Raw genomic sequence first — 18,527 nt, 5'->3', positions numbered from 1 at the left:
GTGCAGAACTAAATATTCTGTTGAAATTTAAATAAAACTAACTACAGGAGAGTAGCATAGCAAAATATCTCTTGTTGTTTTTAGTGTTTGTTTTTTTTTAGTCGTTAGTAGAACTTTTGAAGAGTTTTGTAAGTTTTTGCTGCTTACGTCGTATCAACACTCTGCGACGGGTTTCACGAGATGCTATTACGTCCAATTACCTTCTGTTTTGTGGTTCACTCCATCCTGTAATTACAAGGACATTAGGTTTGGAAACTAGCTCAGCCATATGAGGTATGCCGACTAGAACACTTGAAGACGAAAGTTGCACGCAGGAAATCCGTCACGCAACTCAGGTGAAAAGTGCTCGACTCTCTCGGGTCTTTATTAAATGGAATTTCTTTTCATTTACCTTTAAATGCATACCTCGAGCACGTGACTTGATCTCACTTGGTCTTCAAAACAGAGGGGAAGAAAGGGGGGGGACACTGATAGCAGGTTCCATGAAAACGACGAAACGGAGCCACATCAGGTATGTTCAGATAAATTCATCCCGGGTTATTCCCCTATCCAGGCGGAACTAGGAGTAGAACCCATACGGCCGTTCTTCCCATATGGAAGTAAATACGTCATTTCTATGGTCAACCTGGAGCTGTGAACTGTTATAATTGACCCACATCTAACTCTGAGATATATTAACTTTCTTCTCGTGTTCTTTTTACAGCTTGCTTTTTGTGCTTCGCTTTTTTCTTACTCGCTCGCTCAGCATTTATCGTAAAAATCACAAGTATATGATACACACACATATATATATATATTAGTGCAAAATCCTGTCATAACTGACTGGAAAATATTGTTGAATGAGTAATAAAAACTATAGAATTTAAGTAAAACCACTTTGTCTACACGTCTATAAGGCACCTACTCTTCACTTATTTCATCAGTCTAGAAGTAATTTTTTAATCACCACATTTTTAGTAAAATAAAATGTTATTGTGGATAAAAGCATGCGTGCACTCCAAAAGAGATTTCAACACTACTTTTGAGTCTTTTCACTGTATTCTAGGTCAGAAATTAGAAAACATAATGCGGACATTTCGACAGAAATTTTCTACTGTGCAAAAGATAAAAAATATTTGGTAGTAATAAATTTTTATTTTGTGTGTGTGTGTGTTTTAAGGTCAAGTAGGTAATATTGGGGGGGGGGGACAAAAAGTGCTCCCCACTTGAAAACGTTGTTAATTTGTCATATATTTTATTATATAACATAAAAATATATAAAACTATATGTTTTTAGAACTCACTCGAAGAGATCTGTGTAAATATAATCTCAAATCGAATTTTACCACTGGCTTTCCTAAACACCTAAACTTTTATGATTTTAGTTACATTTTATCATACAAAGTGTAGTAAACCTGCTGTAGTTTCTGAGATCGTTTTATTCCTATTAACCTAGAAAATAATCAAACAATTGTTTCTACAATTTTGGATTCGTTAAAATATATCCTAGAAACAAGAGAATTGATGTTATGGAATGGCCAGATCGATCACCTGATATCAATCCAATTGAATGTTTATGGACTGAGTTAAACCGATTAACAAAAGATCACAAGTCAAATATGGAAGATGAACTTTTTGAAGTACTCAGAGAAGTATGGCAGTCAATCATTCAGGAATATCTGTACAAACTTACTGAAAGCATGCCATGTTGATGTGAAGCAATACTAGAATCCAAGAGAATGCTGACTAAATATTAACTTGCGAAACTGGTTTGTGTTACTTGGAGTTTCATTTTAAGTTCGGTTATCGCAGAGGAACTTGTCTGATCATTTTGTAGGTTAATTGGCATAAGAATATCTAAGAAACTACAGCAGGAGCACAACACTTTGTATGATAAAATGTAACCAAAATCATGAAAAATTCAGGTGTTTACGAAAGCCAGTGTTAAAATCAGAATTTGATATCATATTTGAACAGATCTAGTCGAGTGCATTCTAACAATATATAGTTTTATATATTTTACTGTTATCTAATAAAAGATATAACAAATTAACATTTTCAACAGATGCTGATTTTTTTTCACTCCCTGTATAAGTTAAAACACCACAAGAATACTTATTAATTAATATTTATTCATCACTTAAAACTTTTTAAACACTGACTCTATAACATTAATAATAGTCAAATTTGATACATAAACATAGCGTAAGGCTTACCTGGAACATTACTATAGTAACCTTTATTTTGCTTTTGGCTACAAGTCAAAGTTATAAAGCTTCTGAATTAAGCTACTTTGCTGTTATATCGCCGAAGGTATAAAAAAATAAAGAACAAAAAACTTCCTAACAAATCAACATGAATATTGAGCATTCAACATAGTTGGCCTAAGAAACAATCTTGTGATAGTTTTGTTGCTAAGCGACGATGTATATTGTTGAGCATTACCAAAAAAACATAAAGAGCCTAAAGGTAATCTTTACAAAGTAACAAAGGGAAAAAAAAAAGCCTTTTTTAGTTAATCATACGTAAACCGCTTCTGGCAAGCTCTGAACATCCGACTGGGCAGTAAATATAAACGAATAACACTGTAAATGTATTACGTATAAAACTATAGCAATGAGTTAATAACATTTAACCCGCTTTCCACAGACATACAAAGTCAATGTTATAATGTCGTCAGCAAATCAAATAATTTCATTTTTTGCATATGCAGTTGTAAAAGAAAAAACTACTGGCACTCGAGCAACAAATCTGAAAGTTTATAACGCTAAAGATCGGATTTCGATATCACTGATGAAAACAGCACAGATAGTCCATTGTGTAGCTTTCTGATGAATAACAAGCAAAGAAAAAAAAACTATTGTTGTTAAACTATTCTAAGAGGTTACGCTACGCTAGTTTTAAGAATAGAAGTTACGAAATTATCAGTTATTATATTTTGTTTCTTAAACGTTTTGTAAAGTTTTTACAGACCTTGAACATTAAAAGCATGTTTTAATGTTACATTGTTTTGTCGTTGTTTATGTGTTAAAAAAACATTAAGCGCAGAACTAAGTGGTATGTCGAAATATTGTGATTACTATGTATGTGTTCAAATCTTTCCACAACAGTTGTTCTTATTAAACTGTCAATACATAGCGCACCGTGGGAATTTCCTTTTTCTTCTGGTCAGTTTGGATGTAGAGAAAAATGATAATGTCGAAAAATAGATTAAAATTAGCATATAAGATTATATATTATACCTCTGGTCTTCATTCGCTTCAACAGCAGCTATAGAGTAAATAATAATGGAATAATATGTCAATTAACCTTTTCTTATATCAAGAAAAATTTATACAAGTAATTATTGTAAGTTCGCGAATAATCGATATGACCTGTTTTTTACTTGTTTGTTTTGAATTTCGCGCAAAGCTACTCAAGGGCTATCTACGCTAGCCGTCCCTAATTTAGCAGTGTAAGAGAATGCAGCTAGTCATCACCACCTAGCGCCAAGTTTTGGGCTACTCTTTTGCTAACGAATAGTGAGATTGGCCGTAAATTATAACGCCCCCACGGCTGAAAGGGCGAGCATGTTTGGTGCGAAGGGGGTTTGTTACTTTGAAATATTTAATTGCTTTAGTTGAGTCAATATCGTTTTAAGTAAGAATATCTTTGCATCACTTCTTTATGACATAACACTAGTTACTTGGGAGCAAATAGATGCTCTGGTATTACAAATGTCAATATCCAAGAAACCTCCGGTTTACCTAAATGTCTAGTTTGTTTGTTTTTTTTAAATATTGTCCAGGTAGCAAAGCATCTATTTTAACAAGTATTATCAGTACACATTTCGCTTCCAACTATGACCTTTTTTACGTCACAAGTTTCGAACTAAGAACTCGTGAAACACCGACACTCAGCTTTAGTATTATAAATCGTTCATCAACCTTCCATTCAACATGCCGACTTCTCTGCTTCGAGTGGCCAACAAGGTTATCAAAGCTTTGGCTTCACTTTAGCAATCGTGACAATGCACAAAAGTGTTATGACGGTGAGCACGTGGATATTGCCGCTAATCCTAGTTTATTGACACACACGTGCGTCATATAGCATACAGAAGATCACGAACTTCCAGGCATGCTAATTAATCATCAGCCGAAAAAAATTAACTAACGGTCATTTCGAGTAGATTACACGCGATACTGTCGTGTTACGTACACAAGTCCATGAGATATGATACTGTGAAACCTTTCTATATAAACCTTTGTTAAAGAAACGTACTAGTAAATCAAAACGGATTTCATTGGAGATCTGTATGACTTTTCAGTATTGTTTATATGTTTACTTTTTTTTATTATCGTACTTACATAGTTTTGTACGCTGTCCACACGTGTTTTGGTGTTTTTCGGAGTTTCGATGTTCTCATGGTTACAAGCATAGGTTTTCAACAATGTCGTGTTTAGAGTATTCTCGTCTTTATATATTGTCATGGTTAAAGACTTCCACAATATTCTATATTGTCGTAATTAAAGATTATAGTTTTTATTTTATTTTTCTATAGATTTGTGTGGGGTTTCCCTATTGTCATTCTTCAAGATTGTTTTGAATTTCTTTATCGTTGTGTTGAGCGATTTATATACGTTTTCTATATTGCCGTGTTTTGTAAACTACGGCGCTCCACTGTAATATGGGATTTCTTATTTTTCAAGTTTATAGTTTTGTATGGATTTTCTGTTTTATCTTATACAGAGTTTTGTGGGTTATCTACATTGTTGTGTTTAGAGATTTCATGAGTTTTTCTATAATTTCGTTTTTTAAGATATTTGTACGGATTTTTTTATATACTGTATTTATAGTCTTTTAAGGTTTTTATATTGTGGTATTTATAGATTTATATGGATTTTCTGTGTTGTCTTGTTTATGTGTTCGCATTGGTTTTCTATATTGTTGTTTTATTAGATTCATGTGAGTTTCTTTATATCACTGTTTTATTAAATTTGCAGATTATGTACACAATATGGGTTTTTTGCAATGCTGTGATTCTATACATTGTATGGGTTTTTAATATTATTTCGTTTAGAGCTTTGTATTTCTTACCTATATAGTCGTGTTTTATATATTTGATATAACTGGTACATTTGTTATTGGTTTTTACAAGTGTTGGAAGTAAGAGTTTTAAATGTATGTAATTTTTATACATAGAAATTTTTGGGTTAATAGCAAATTATTTATAGAAGAAACTTCAAAGCGGAAAATAAATAGTTCTGTACGATATGTTCAATCCGACAGATGAACTTCTGAGGTAGACAGCATATTTCCGGCATATTTTTTGTCTTATTTCAATGATCTTCAATCATCGTGGAAAAAAAAAAAAATGGCACGGGGACTAAAAGAGATTTCGAATTTGCAAATACGTGATGGTTGATTGTTAAGTTTATTACGTGTTGATATATTCACGTAAAGTATTCTAAAAATTGTAGTTGTAACGTTTAATAGCACATCGATATTGAATTAAATAAATAACTAAAATGAAACACATTGTATTTTGAAAGAATCACTTTTTTTTACTGAATACAGCTAATTAATCAATTTGGTGATATGTTAATGCACGTGAAACGAGCACTCTCAAGTTCAACACAGTCAGAGTAAGAAGTTGTTTGGGTCAGCTTATGTGAAGAGACACATTAGGTAAAAAGAACAAACCCAGTAGCGAGCGTATTCTCCAACACTGATTACTGTCCTGCAGTTGTAGGGTATTTTGTGATCAGTCGATGTACAACAATGTGGATGTTCCTGTCCATTCTTCAATCAGTGCGTTTCAACGATCTCTGATGTTGCGTGGTCGTTCGGGTGAGAGTTGACGTTCAAGACACTTAAGGAGGACTTTATGCAGGATTTAGACCAGAACTTCGTGAAATGTGGACATTATCATGCATCCTGAGAAAGTCTGATCTGTCAGAACATACATCTGGATTCAATACCATCGCATTTCAATCTGAATCTAGAAATCACAACAACACGTTCGTTTTCGTACGCCCCCCAGTGGCTGAGCGGTATGTCTTCGGACTTACAACGCTAAAAACCGGTTTTCGATACCCGTGGTGGGCAGAGCACAGATAGCCCATTGTGTAGCTTTGTGCTTAATTCAAAACAACAACGTTTTCGTACTGGTATCACTACAGCATTGTTTCATTCGCCATTAACCATCATTAATATAAAAATGACACATTGACTTATTCGTGAAGAGTTCAGGCACCCAAATGTTTTACTTCGAGTTCTAGCGATTTCGACAGAACGTCTTGTGTGGACGGACTAAATATATTTTCAGAAACTGGAGTGATTGTTGAACCGATAAATAAAGGTGTGAGTTCGTCAAGACGGATTCATTCCATATTGCTTATGTCCATGTTTTACACATAACTCTTATTAGACGTATAGTTAGCATAACACGGCTTATCCATGCACTCTGGTATGCGGACTAACTCCATGACAACGTATCAACAACGTTCCACCTATGCATGAATTCAAATTCAACTTGTTTTGCTGTTAGCGTCATGAACTTTCGCCCACATTATCACTGAATTGTGTTGAAATGGTTAACGTTAACAAAACCGAAGTAATAACCAAAATTACAGATTGCTATATCTGAATATTAAATGAGATACTGTCTTTTCAGTGCAGGTAGCACGTGCAAAATGACGGACATTCTCGCGTTCGAACACATAAAACATTCGCATAAATTATTGTGTATCGATGTTTTAAATCGCATTCGGTAATAATTTTTAGACCGTATTTAACGTTGATCATTTTAATGTTTTTAAAGTGTACACATCACTTTATTTTAAACACGTAAACATGATAGAATATTACAATCTTAAGGCAAAACGTTTACATATTCAATTATAAAATGGCCTCATAGTTGTAGCATGGCAATGTAGATGGAATTTTATAATAAACATATCATGTAGAAAATATTGCCTCCCAGTGGCACGGTGGTATGTCTGCGGAATTACAGCTCTATAATCCGTGTTTCGATACCCGTGATGTGTAGAGCACAGACATCCCGTCAGATGGCTTTGTATATATATATATATTTTTGAATTTCGCGCAAAGCTACACGAGGGCTATCTACGCTAGCCGTCTGTAATTTAGCAGTGTAAGACTAGGGGGAAGGTAACTAGTCATCACCACCCACCACCAACACTTGGGCTATTCTTTTACTAACAAATAGTGGGACTGACCGGCTGAAAGGGCAATCATGTTTCACGCTTAAAGGGAGTCGAGTACTGATTTATTTACGGATAGAACCATTGAAAATGTTCTTTTCGTATTGCTCATAGTACTTGTTAACCCAACTTTTTGCTGAAGTAGCTATCGATTTGGGTTTCTTTAGAAAAATAACAACTATCATTTTTATGTGGGCCCGGTATGGCCAAGCGTGTTAAGGCGTGCGACTCGTAATCTGAGGGTCGCGGGTTTGTATCCCCGTTGCGCCAAACATGCTCGCCCTATCAGCCGTGAGGGCGTTATAATGTAACAGTCAATCCCACTATTCGTTGGTAAAAGAGTAGCCCAAGAGTTGGCGGTGGGTGGTGATGACTAGCTGCCTTCCCTCTAGTCTTACACTGCTAAATTAGGGACGGCTAGCACAGTTAGCCCTCGAGTAGCTTTGTGCGAAATTCAAAAACAAGCAAACATTTTTATGTGTGTTTGTGTTTGTTATTTTACATTTCTGATTTTTTTTTACGCACTTGGTTTAACGGAATCAGCTCTTAAAACGTTTTGTTCATTCAGTTGTCGGCTATGTTCCGTGTCCCCCCCCCCATTATTTCATTGATGTAGAAGTTGATTTGTCTCCATTTTATCACCAGGTGACATGTATTTATTAACCCAGTTCCCTATCTGCATCTAGTTGTTGTTCATGCTTCCAGCTGCTACTACACGTTTATTGTTATCAAAAGTAATTATGCCTTTATTATTGTACTTTATCCTGCTTGTTTGAAGTTAAGTACAAAATTACACAAAAAGCTATATGTGTTCTACCCACCACGGGTATCGAAACCGAGTTCGTAGCATTGTAAGTCAGCAGATATGCCACTATACCACTGTGAGGGTGAAGGTTCTACACTTATTACTGCAACTCTCAATATACTGTCTTATGTAATTTGCATCATATTTTGTCATTATTATTTTTAATGTCTGAACAACTTAAGGCTTGTTTATTTACATTTTTGAATATTTCTTCCAATAGAATAAAAGAATAGTTTGTAATGAGAAATGTCCGAGTGAGCAGAGGAAGGACTGCTACTTTCTACTTTATGATCAGAAGCAGAGCTGTTGTGACATCTGTAAAGGTCAGTTTATTATGACGAACGGTTCGAATAAATCTGTGATACAACTTTTATGTTCAACCAATAAGTATTGATATATGTGAGAAAATATAAGAAGTATCACGATTTAAAAAACCCTACAACTCGTTTCACTTTCCTTTTATAATGATATGTATAGCACTTATTAAAATAAACATTATCGTTTCGCTAGGCTGCTCTGTTAATGGTACTATCTTCGAGAGTGGATTTACCTGGACCGATCCTAATGACCCCTGCCTAACGTTTTCGTGTGAGGTTAGTAACGTTTATGTTATACGTTATTTTTTTATTTTTTTTTTCAAATGAGATTTAAAGTGTAATGACTTTATTTTTCTATCTTGTTTTGTTAGGTTACAGAAAACATTATGTTCATATATGCTGTTAAGTGACGCTAAATATATTCTTCAAAAAAAGAAACGCAAAAAGGATATTTTTGTTATTTTAAAGAGAAAGATATGTAATAACGTTACAAGCTTAGAGTATGTGATGTTACACGTGTTAAGGCACTGATGGTCAGACCAAAATGACAATAAAAGTTGCGCACTTTGAAAACGGAGGAAAACATCGGATTTTTCGCCAAAACGCATTCGTGTCCAATAAATTTGTTTGAGAGATCTGCATGTTCTGCAAGTGCAACATGTGCAAAATCCCTATAAAAGTGACGGGTTCTCGGTTTCCACAGCTCAGTGTTAAGCCACCAACACGCAATACAGTTACGCCAAGACTGACTGAAGCACAACGCAACAAGGCCATTGGTCGCTTGGAAGCAGGCGAATCTCGATCAGATGTTGCTAGAGCTGTGAATGTCCACCCAAGCACCATCACAAGGCTATGGAATCGTCACCAACAACATGGATCAACTCGTGACCGTCCACAATCTGGCAGACCTCGTGTGACCACGCCCGCACAAGATCGCTACATCCGGTTACGTCACCATCGGGATAGGACCACCACTGCGACGTCTACTGCCTCAACCATACCAAGGCTGCGTAGGATTTCCGATCAGACCGTACGTAACCGTCTACGAGATTCTTAGGCCCCATGTGCAACCCATCATGGTGAACGTCAACGACGTTTTTCAACATGACAACGCCCGTTCTCACATAGCTCGACTCACCACTGTCTTCTTGAGACACCACAACATCAACGTTCTTCCCTGGTCCTCCAGATCACCATATTTAAACCCCATCGAACATCTTTGGGACGAGTTGGACCGACGTCTGCTACGGCGACAACCTCAACCGCAGACTCTACCCCAGCTTGCAGCAGCTTTGCAGGCTGAGTGGACAGCCATTCCACAGGATGTGATTCGTCATCTCATCGCTTCCATGGCCAGGAGATGCCAAGCAGTTATTGATGCTCACAGGGGGCATACTCGTTATTGACGTTGAGTGACGTTAAACGTCAACTAGTGAGCGTGGACTTCGCCTTTGCAGACTTTGGATGTTCAGCAGTGAATGTGCAAAGTTTCACATATGTCATACAGAACTACCCGGAATAAACTTGTTAACAATATGTCTCAAATTTTGCCTTTTGCGTTTCTTTTTTTGAAGAGTATATTTTACTTCATCATGAAATATTCTTATCTCGTTTTAACAGCTTGTTAAAAACAGACAAAACAAAAACAGACAACGTTTCTAAAATATCGATCCCCTAGCAATTACTGGTTTTTTGTTGTTTTTTTTTGAAAATACAAAGAATACAATAAGTTTGTTGTTAAGACAAAATCTGCACGGTGAACTGTTTGGGCTGAGCTTTTTGTAGGGGTTGGATTCCACATTTTACTGTTATAAACAGTGATGTATTTAGGTAGGGGCTAGAGGGGGCGCAGATCCAGGGTCCATGGTCTTAATGAGGGCGCATTGATAATTCTATGATATGTAAAATTGCGTGAGATATAGGGCCAACAAAAATTATCAGCCCCTGAGCCCACACAACCTTAAATCCGCCACTGCTTATAAACCCTCAAACTTTATCGGAGGGCATATACAGGATGTTCGGATAGTCACTTTGCAGTTTTGAAAGCAGCATTCATTCAGTCGATTTCAAGCCAGTAACTGATAGCGGTGTTTAGAAACAAAGTAAGAAGGATCCAGGCCTGTATTGATGCCAACGGGGGTCGCTTTCAACATTGTTTATAATTGTCATTCATATTTACCTCCTGTATTCTATATTGAAACATGTCTGTTGATAAATATATAAGTGCACAGTGACTTTCTGAACACGCTGTAATAAAAACCTGGTTTACTTAGTAGGAAAACATTCTTACAAGTTATATTTTTGCGTTGTTACCTCATTTTGTTTTGATCTGTGTGTATATAAAATCGATACAACTTTCATAATTCGAGATGTTTTCAACTCCTTAGTCCGGTGTCGTCACAAAAGCCAGGATCCACTGTCACATACCATGTCGAAACCACTTACCACCAGCAAGTGACGAGTGCTGTCCTTCTTGTAAAGGTAAATGTATCATACTTTTGTTCGTTTGAGTTCGTTGTCGTCTTTTCAGCTGTTTCTTTCACATAATTGAAATGTTATTCAATAGTTTAAGTATTTGTTAACCATTTTTGGTTTCTTTTCAACTTTGAATAAAGTATACAAACCCCACTGTAATGTAACTTTTTTTTCATACATATGTTTCAGTTCATTGTTAAACATCATATTACATCACAAGGATTTTTTTTCTGGATTATTTTTTACATGAATATAATTGTGAGCATTGAAACTGCTGGGCCCGGCATGGTCAAGTGTGTTAAGGCGTTCGATTCATAATCCGAGGGTCGCGGGTTCGAATCTCGATCGCACTAAACATGCTCGCCCTTTCAGCTGTGAATGTGTTATAATGTGACGGTCAATCCCACTATTCGTTGGTAAAAGAGTAGCTCAAGAGTTGGCGGTGGGTGGTGATGACTAGCTGCCTTCTCTCTAGTCTTACACTGCTAAATTAAGGACGGCTAGCGCAGATAGCCCTCGAATAGCTTTGCACGAAATTCAAAACAAACAAATCTTGAAGCTACTGTGTGTATTAAACAGTCCACATGGACTTGGTTATCGGACAGACAAAGAAACCTTATCCCCGTCACACCAAACGTGCTCGCCCTTTCAGCCGTGGGGCGTTATAATGTGTTTTTGTTAATCCCACTATTCGTGGGTGAAAGATTAGTCCAAGACTAGGCGGTGGGTAATGATAATTAGCTATCTTCTTTCTAGTATCTCACTGCTAAACTAAGGACAACTAGCGCAGATAGCCCTCGTGTAACTTTGCACGAAATTCAAATAAAAAATACGCTAAGAGACTTGCCATAAACATAAAGCAAATATTGACTTTAATATAGACCAGGTGGTTAAATCACTCAACCCGCAATCTCGGATTGTGAGTTCAAATCCCATCACTGAACATAATCTCTCTACTAGCTATGGAGACGGTGCGATCAGTCCGACTATTCGTTAGTAAAGAGTAGACTAAGAGTTAGTTGGTGGTTGGTAGTGTCGAGTGGTTTCTTCCTCTCTAATATATCACTTTTCAATTGAGAACGGTTAGCGCAGGTAGCTTTGTACGAAATTCACCGAACAATGCACAACGACTTTTATATTCGCTAATAAGTACACAGATAGTATAAGAGTAAATAATAATTATTTCTTCCTGCAATTAGATGAGTTTTATGAGGAACCGAATATTCCACTGAAGGAACAACTCTGTTTACACGTCTTTAACTTCACTGAAATCTAAAATTAAAGCCAATGTCAAACGTAAAATCTGAGAACCACAAATGGCTGACCTTTGGATAATGCTCACGATTTTGAATTTATCCATTGTTATCTATGGCGATGTCCTTTGACTTACGTAAAATCACTAAAATAAATAACCTTTCAAAAATTTCTAACTGATCTTAATGGATAATTCCGTTTTTTTTTTTCCTTTTTCAGAATCACGTGGTAATATTAAAATTTAAAGTGACGCCTAGATTGTTTACATAGTTGCAGCAAAAGAAAAAAAAACCAATAACAATAGTTTAAAATATTCTAATTACAATGAATTAAATTATGAATAATAAAAAAGCTTTTTTTTTAAGCGCTATTCCCAGCAGTAATTCATAAGTTATCAACTATTATGGTTCATAATGCCTTTCGTCGGTGAGTGTTTCATTACGAGTCGAATTGATGAATTCTGTTATTGTGCGAAAGGCTTCGTTGATAGCGGCGCGTACCACGCAAAACAAACAGTCGCAAATCTTATTCTTGGTGTAAAACCCGTGTATAGCCAATAAAGAAAGCTTTGTTAAAAGAATATAAATGTTATTGGTCTTATTGTAATGTCACACAAAACGCTGATTTTTAGATCAGTCTTCAACAGCTTAAGGATAACGCTATATATATAATATACCCGGAATGACCAGGTGATTAGGGCGCTCAACTCGTAATCTGAGGGTTGCGGGTTCGTATCCCCGTTGCATCAAACATGTTCGCCCTGTCAGCTTTGGGGTCGTGATAATGTTACGGTCAATCTCACTATTCGTTGGTAGAAGAATACCCCATGTGTTGGTGGTGGGTGGTGATGACTAGCTGTCTTCCCTCTAGTCTTACACTGGTAAATGAAGGATGGCTAGCGCAGATAGTTCTTGTGTAGCTTTGTACGAAATTAAAAACAAACAAACAAATATATATCATAATGATGAACAATAAATTATGTTTATTTTATGTTGTAATCTCTTGCAAATATCGAGTTGTTTTAACCAAGCTACGCAAAATAGTTTTACTTTTTCAACTTGGTTTATTTAAAAATAACAGTTGTAATTGGTATGCATTTTTTCAATGCATTTTTTATATATATATATACAAGAGATCTGTCTGTGTACTAAGCAGGACGTTAACTTGTAGCTTCAAAAGCTTCTACTTCACATAAATATTTGGTATTTCTAATTCTGCTAAACTTTAATGAGTTCCCAAGGGCACTATAATGCTTAACTGTTCTATAGTGACGTACATTAACGTAGTATTTAAAGATAAGAGGCTCAAAAACATAGGCCTGCTAGGAGTTATAATAGGGCTATTCGTATCGTCAGTTCTAAACTGTCTGGAAGCTTCTATAATCAATTACAAAGGCACGCAGGGAAGCATGTTTCGTCCTCTGCAACCTTGACATCTAAGGTCACCTGCATGCGATTCCTGGGCTAAACCAAGAGTTCAAATCGTCTTACTGACGGTCTGCGATGCAGCACGCTGAAACATTTTCTTTGAGAGAAACTCTTCACCTTTTTGTTTCGCAAAAATTCAGAGAAACTCAAAACTTTTAAAAACTGGAATAATACTTTTTTTAACTGTGCTAACTTTTTATGAAAATAATAATTTGTCAGTCATTAAAAAATAAACATTAAAATCGTGACAACAATTTCATTCACGTTCAAATGTCGCTACTGACCTTTGAAAGTTAGACAAGATTCGATTTTTGTTTGTTTTGTATCACTTCTCAAAACATACCATTGATAGACTAGCAGTCTTTACTAGTCTAACGAATAAGGATTAGATCAAACACCCCTCCAATCTTTATTAATTGGTAGAAAAGGGTAAAGTACCTCTCGCAGAATACTGCATTTCTTGCTTAAATTAAGGGATTCGATTTTCTGCTGTGAACAGAATGCAGGTTACCCATTATGCAGCTTTACACTAAATGAAGAACAATAGTAATCACCAGTGAGTATATTTATACTATTACTAAACATATATATATATATACATACGTTTATTCAAAATGAATTAAATAACAAAAGCTATGCTCACAAGGCATGAAACTAGAAAATTCATGGAGGAACACTTATTCTATAAAATAATTACGCAAAAAAACAAACTCCATTCTTCATTTCGTGTTGTAAAAATGCTTCACAGATGTAGTTACGATTCAAACCGTGACGATTTTATTATCTTAAAGTAAATTTCTATCTAAAAATCACGCAACTTGAGAACGAATAATTAAAAGGAAGTAAAATAGCTATCTAATCTAACACAGGCCTAGGAGATTTAAGAATAAGCCCAATTAATTTTACAATATTCTCACTTATATTTCCAGAATCAATCAAAATGTTTTATTTAAAAAAGGCTTAAGCTGCTTCTCTAATATTAATCTTTTATGCTCCAGTGGTTACCGTTAATAAATATGTCCTTTATAAGGTTTATAGATATGAATTTCTTGTTATATATGTATTGCATCGTCATATTCTTCACAATACTCTTTCAGATTCAGGTGTATGTGGGTGTGTATATATATATATATATATATATATATATATATTGTATATGCTTTCTTTCGTTACGTAGTCTATATGTTTTTTGTTCTTTTACATATCTAACAATCTCTGTCTTTAAACATTAACTTTTGACCGCTGACACACTTCTCTGTTTACTGTCCTTCCCTTATACTCCGTGATGACCGAAAGGTAATTTATTGTCCTGATTGTCTCACAGAAATATTGGACACTTTCTTTTATTATCGGAATGGCTCACACCTTCCATTAGTGGCGTATGGAATTTTGCTTGAAGGACTAGCAAGATAAACAAATCTTGTTTCTTATATGCTGGTGACAATGTTGTTTTGACACGGTGTTTCTCAACCGGTGAATTCTTGGTTTCTGTAGGTTTCTTGCATCTGTGTTTGATACAGATCTGACCGTGGTTTCTATAGATTCATTACATCCGTGGCTCATGCAAGTCTGGCCATCGTTTCTGTAGATTCCTTGCGCCTGTGTTTGATACAAGTCTTGCCATAGTTTCTGTAGACTACTTGTGTATGTGGTTGATACATGTGTTGGGTGAAACCTTTTTAAAGAAGTGCTGTATGGGAGACCAAAAGTCCATGTATTCAAATAACGAGCGATACGTGTGTTTGTGCTAATGGCTTCATATTTTTACTCTTGAACCCAAATGCTGCATAAACATCCATTTCATTCTTCAAACGTACCTCATGCTATTAGGGAAGTGAGGAGATAATTCAGTGCAATAACACTTACAAAAAGAGGAAGAGGGAAAGACTAAACTAACCTTTGCAACTGATGTACATATCGAGTAATGGTTGCATAGGTTAATAGCGATTGGTGTTCAAACAAAATTGTAATGCACAGGATTAATCACGAGCGAGTAATGACTTTAAAGGTTTAACGAAACGATTAAATACCATGTTCTGGACGTGAGATGGGAGTGGGCTTCGGTTGGTAGCTAGCTTACCGGAATGTGGATTTGATATTTTAGAGTTCGTGCTTCATTACCACAAAACACAGCACTCAGCACTTTAGAGCCACGGATGCGTTATAATAGTAAGAGACTTTTTTGATGAACGTTTTTTGTTTGTTTTTTTTAATTTTGCGCAAAACTACACAAGGGCTATCTGTGCTAGCCATTCATAATTTAGCCACGAAAGGCTAGAGAAAAGCAGTTAGCCATCACCACTCACCGCCTACACTTTGACTACTATTTCTGCCAACGAATAGTAGGATTGAGTGTTAAATTGTAACACACCCACGACTGAAAGGGCAAGCATGTTTAATGGAGTAGTAATTCGAACCTGCAACAGGTCGAGCGCTCGAAACACATGGCCATGCCGGGCCACGCACGGTTGGTGCGATTGATTAGATATCTTTTCCGTGGTTTTCAAAATTAGGGACAGCTAACGCAGGTTGTTTTTGTGTAGAATTTGGCAAATACCACAAACAAAACATCTTTATTATTCAATGTAATTATCTGGTTTTTGTTAGTTTAATCATACATTTTTAAGTATATTAACATTTTTTGTACCTAGTTTTATTTCTGTATAATACCAATTTAATTTAAAACACTACTACAGTAATCTACTTTTGTATACCTGTGTACTTTAGCAAGTTCTTATGCTCGAAAAACCTTCTGACTTGTGTCTCCTTATCTTAGAAATCTGTGATAAAATTAAACTTCGGTAGTTGTGGTGCATCAGTAATGTTAACATACACTTCAGTAGTTGTGGTGCATCAGTAATGTTAACATACACTTCAGTAGTTGTGGTGCATCAGTAATGTTAACATACACATCAGTAGTTGTGGTGCATCAGGAATGTTTACATTACACTTTAGCAGTTGGGATGCATCAGGAATGTTAACATTACACTTCAGTAGTTGTGGTGCATCAGGAATGTTTACATTACACTTCAGTAGTTGTGGTGCATCAGGAATGTTAACATTACACTTCAGTAGTTGTGGTGCATCAGGAATGTTTACATTACACTTCAGTAGTTGTGGTGCATCAGGAATGTTTACATTACACTTCAGTAGTTGTGGTGCATCAGTAATGTTAACATACACTTCAGTAGTTGTGGTGCATCAGTAATGTTAACATTACACTTCAGTAGTTGTGGTGCATCAGTAATGTTAACATACACTTCAGTAGTTGTGGTGCATCAGTAATGTTAACATACACTTCAGTAGTTGTGGTGCATCAGTAATGTTAACATACACTTCAGTAGTTGTGGTGCATCAGGAATGTTAACATACACTTCAGTAGTTGTGGTGCATCAGGAATGTTAACATACACTTCAGTAGTTGTGGTGCATCAGGAATGTTAACATACACTTCAGTAGTTGTGGTGCATCAGGAATGTTAACATACACATCAGTAGTTGTGGTGCATCAGGAATGTTTACATTACACTTTAGCAGTTGGGATGCATCAGGAATGTTAACATACATAAGGACTTTGAGAAATCTCTAGTCATACTATTATCTTAAGTAAGACTGAATATAGCACAGTGTACAAAAACTTCTTAAGTACTTCGGAAACATCTTAGATTGTGTTGAGTGTTACATAATAAGTTACAAGAGACTTCATTGCAAAATTGCCATAATACATTGAAGCTAGTTATAGCTTATTCTTTAGTATTCAAACTTGCATTCTGATTACAGACTAAAGAGTTATTAGGCATTTGTTTTCTTAACAATGGAAACACCTTTGTCTTCTGGGACTACGAAGAACACGTTTCAGATGACTATAAATTAGTTATCAATCATTGTTTCTGCATCATAATGTTTCAGTATTGTAAATCTTTTGCATACTAAGTTAGTCGTGAGTTTTATTGAAAGTTATTTTACTTTACTGGTTGCTTTTGGGTCTTAAAAGGAACTTTGTCAATTATTAAAAACATGCTGCTTATTTTTTTTACTTTCTTTGGATATAAAATAATGTTTAATAAAATGTTACAATTCACCTTTGGAACTGTAAGATTTACCTGTTTTTAGATCATCTGGGGAAATGAAAGATAATGGTAATTCAGAAATTATTAAACTCGGGTATTTCCATTTTATTTTTCTGGTTAATACAAGAATGTACAACTTTTAATTTGAAACTGAGATCGAACAGTTAGTGTAGTCTTTGATCCATCGTTCGGGACTCAACATAGCTACCTTTTCTTTCAACAAACATCTGGAGGCGATAAACAAAATTATCTGTAACTTTTGAACAGGCGATTCGAACGGTAAATACACTGAACAATATATTGATGTGACCTAATCTAAGTACAGTAGACACGTAGCATGAACACTGTTCTTGGTGAAATCACACAGAGAGTGAGGCTGGGAGATCTTGTGAACCAAGATCCACCTTGACTGATTCATTTGCTGGGGAAAATCACGACCACCTCGCGATAGATATTGAAAAGCGCCATCTTGTTGGGGATGAATTGAATAAAACATATGTTCTACACTTAGTTGAGGCACAACAAATATTTTTAACGTGATTAGATACGTTTCGGCATTGACGGTTTTTCCATTAAGGCGAAATGTTCCAGTGATGTAAGAAGACGTCAGGAGACGTCACACGTTCACATCTGGAGAGTCTCGAATGTATTGATAATTAAGAAGTTACGTTTGTTAAGCAACAATTTTTAAGCAATGTTGAATCTTCCTCTAGTTTCTTCAGCATAAGATAACAAAAATTGTTTCTTGCTTGGTAATCTTTGGTTTTCAATTCATATAGCACTTGAATATGATAAACATTAAATTTAAGATTATATTTAATAATACTGTGCACGGTTATCTTTGCCACTCCCAGTTCTATAGAAGCTCGACCATTTCTCGGACTGTTGGTCACGGCTTCATTTTTAACTCGATCAACATTCTCTTTTATTCGAACAGTTTGCTCCTTGGTGATGGTGTTGTTGTCACTGTTCCTATTTCAGTGAAGCTCTCGTGTAT

At 35.7% G+C, this 18,527-nt stretch overlaps 1 protein-coding gene across 2 annotated transcripts in view; it reads left to right on the top strand.

Annotated features, from left to right (window-relative positions):
- Positions 1-18,527, top strand: part of LOC143255977 (BMP-binding endothelial regulator protein-like) — a 129,087-nt gene that overhangs the window by 77,456 nt on the left and 33,104 nt on the right. For both annotated transcript variants that reach the window (XM_076512473.1, XM_076512475.1), the window contains exons 3-5: positions 8,210-8,312; positions 8,500-8,582; positions 10,694-10,787. In XM_076512473.1, the coding sequence (XP_076368588.1) occupies positions 8,210-8,312; positions 8,500-8,582; positions 10,694-10,787 (280 nt within the window). The remainder of the gene's footprint in view (positions 1-8,209; positions 8,313-8,499; positions 8,583-10,693; positions 10,788-18,527) is intronic.

Source organism: Tachypleus tridentatus, chromosome 7 (assembly GCF_004210375.1).
Source record: "Tachypleus tridentatus isolate NWPU-2018 chromosome 7, ASM421037v1, whole genome shotgun sequence".
Lineage (NCBI taxonomy): Eukaryota > Metazoa > Arthropoda > Merostomata > Xiphosura > Limulidae > Tachypleus > Tachypleus tridentatus.
This window is presented reverse-complemented; position numbering and strand designations above follow the sequence as displayed.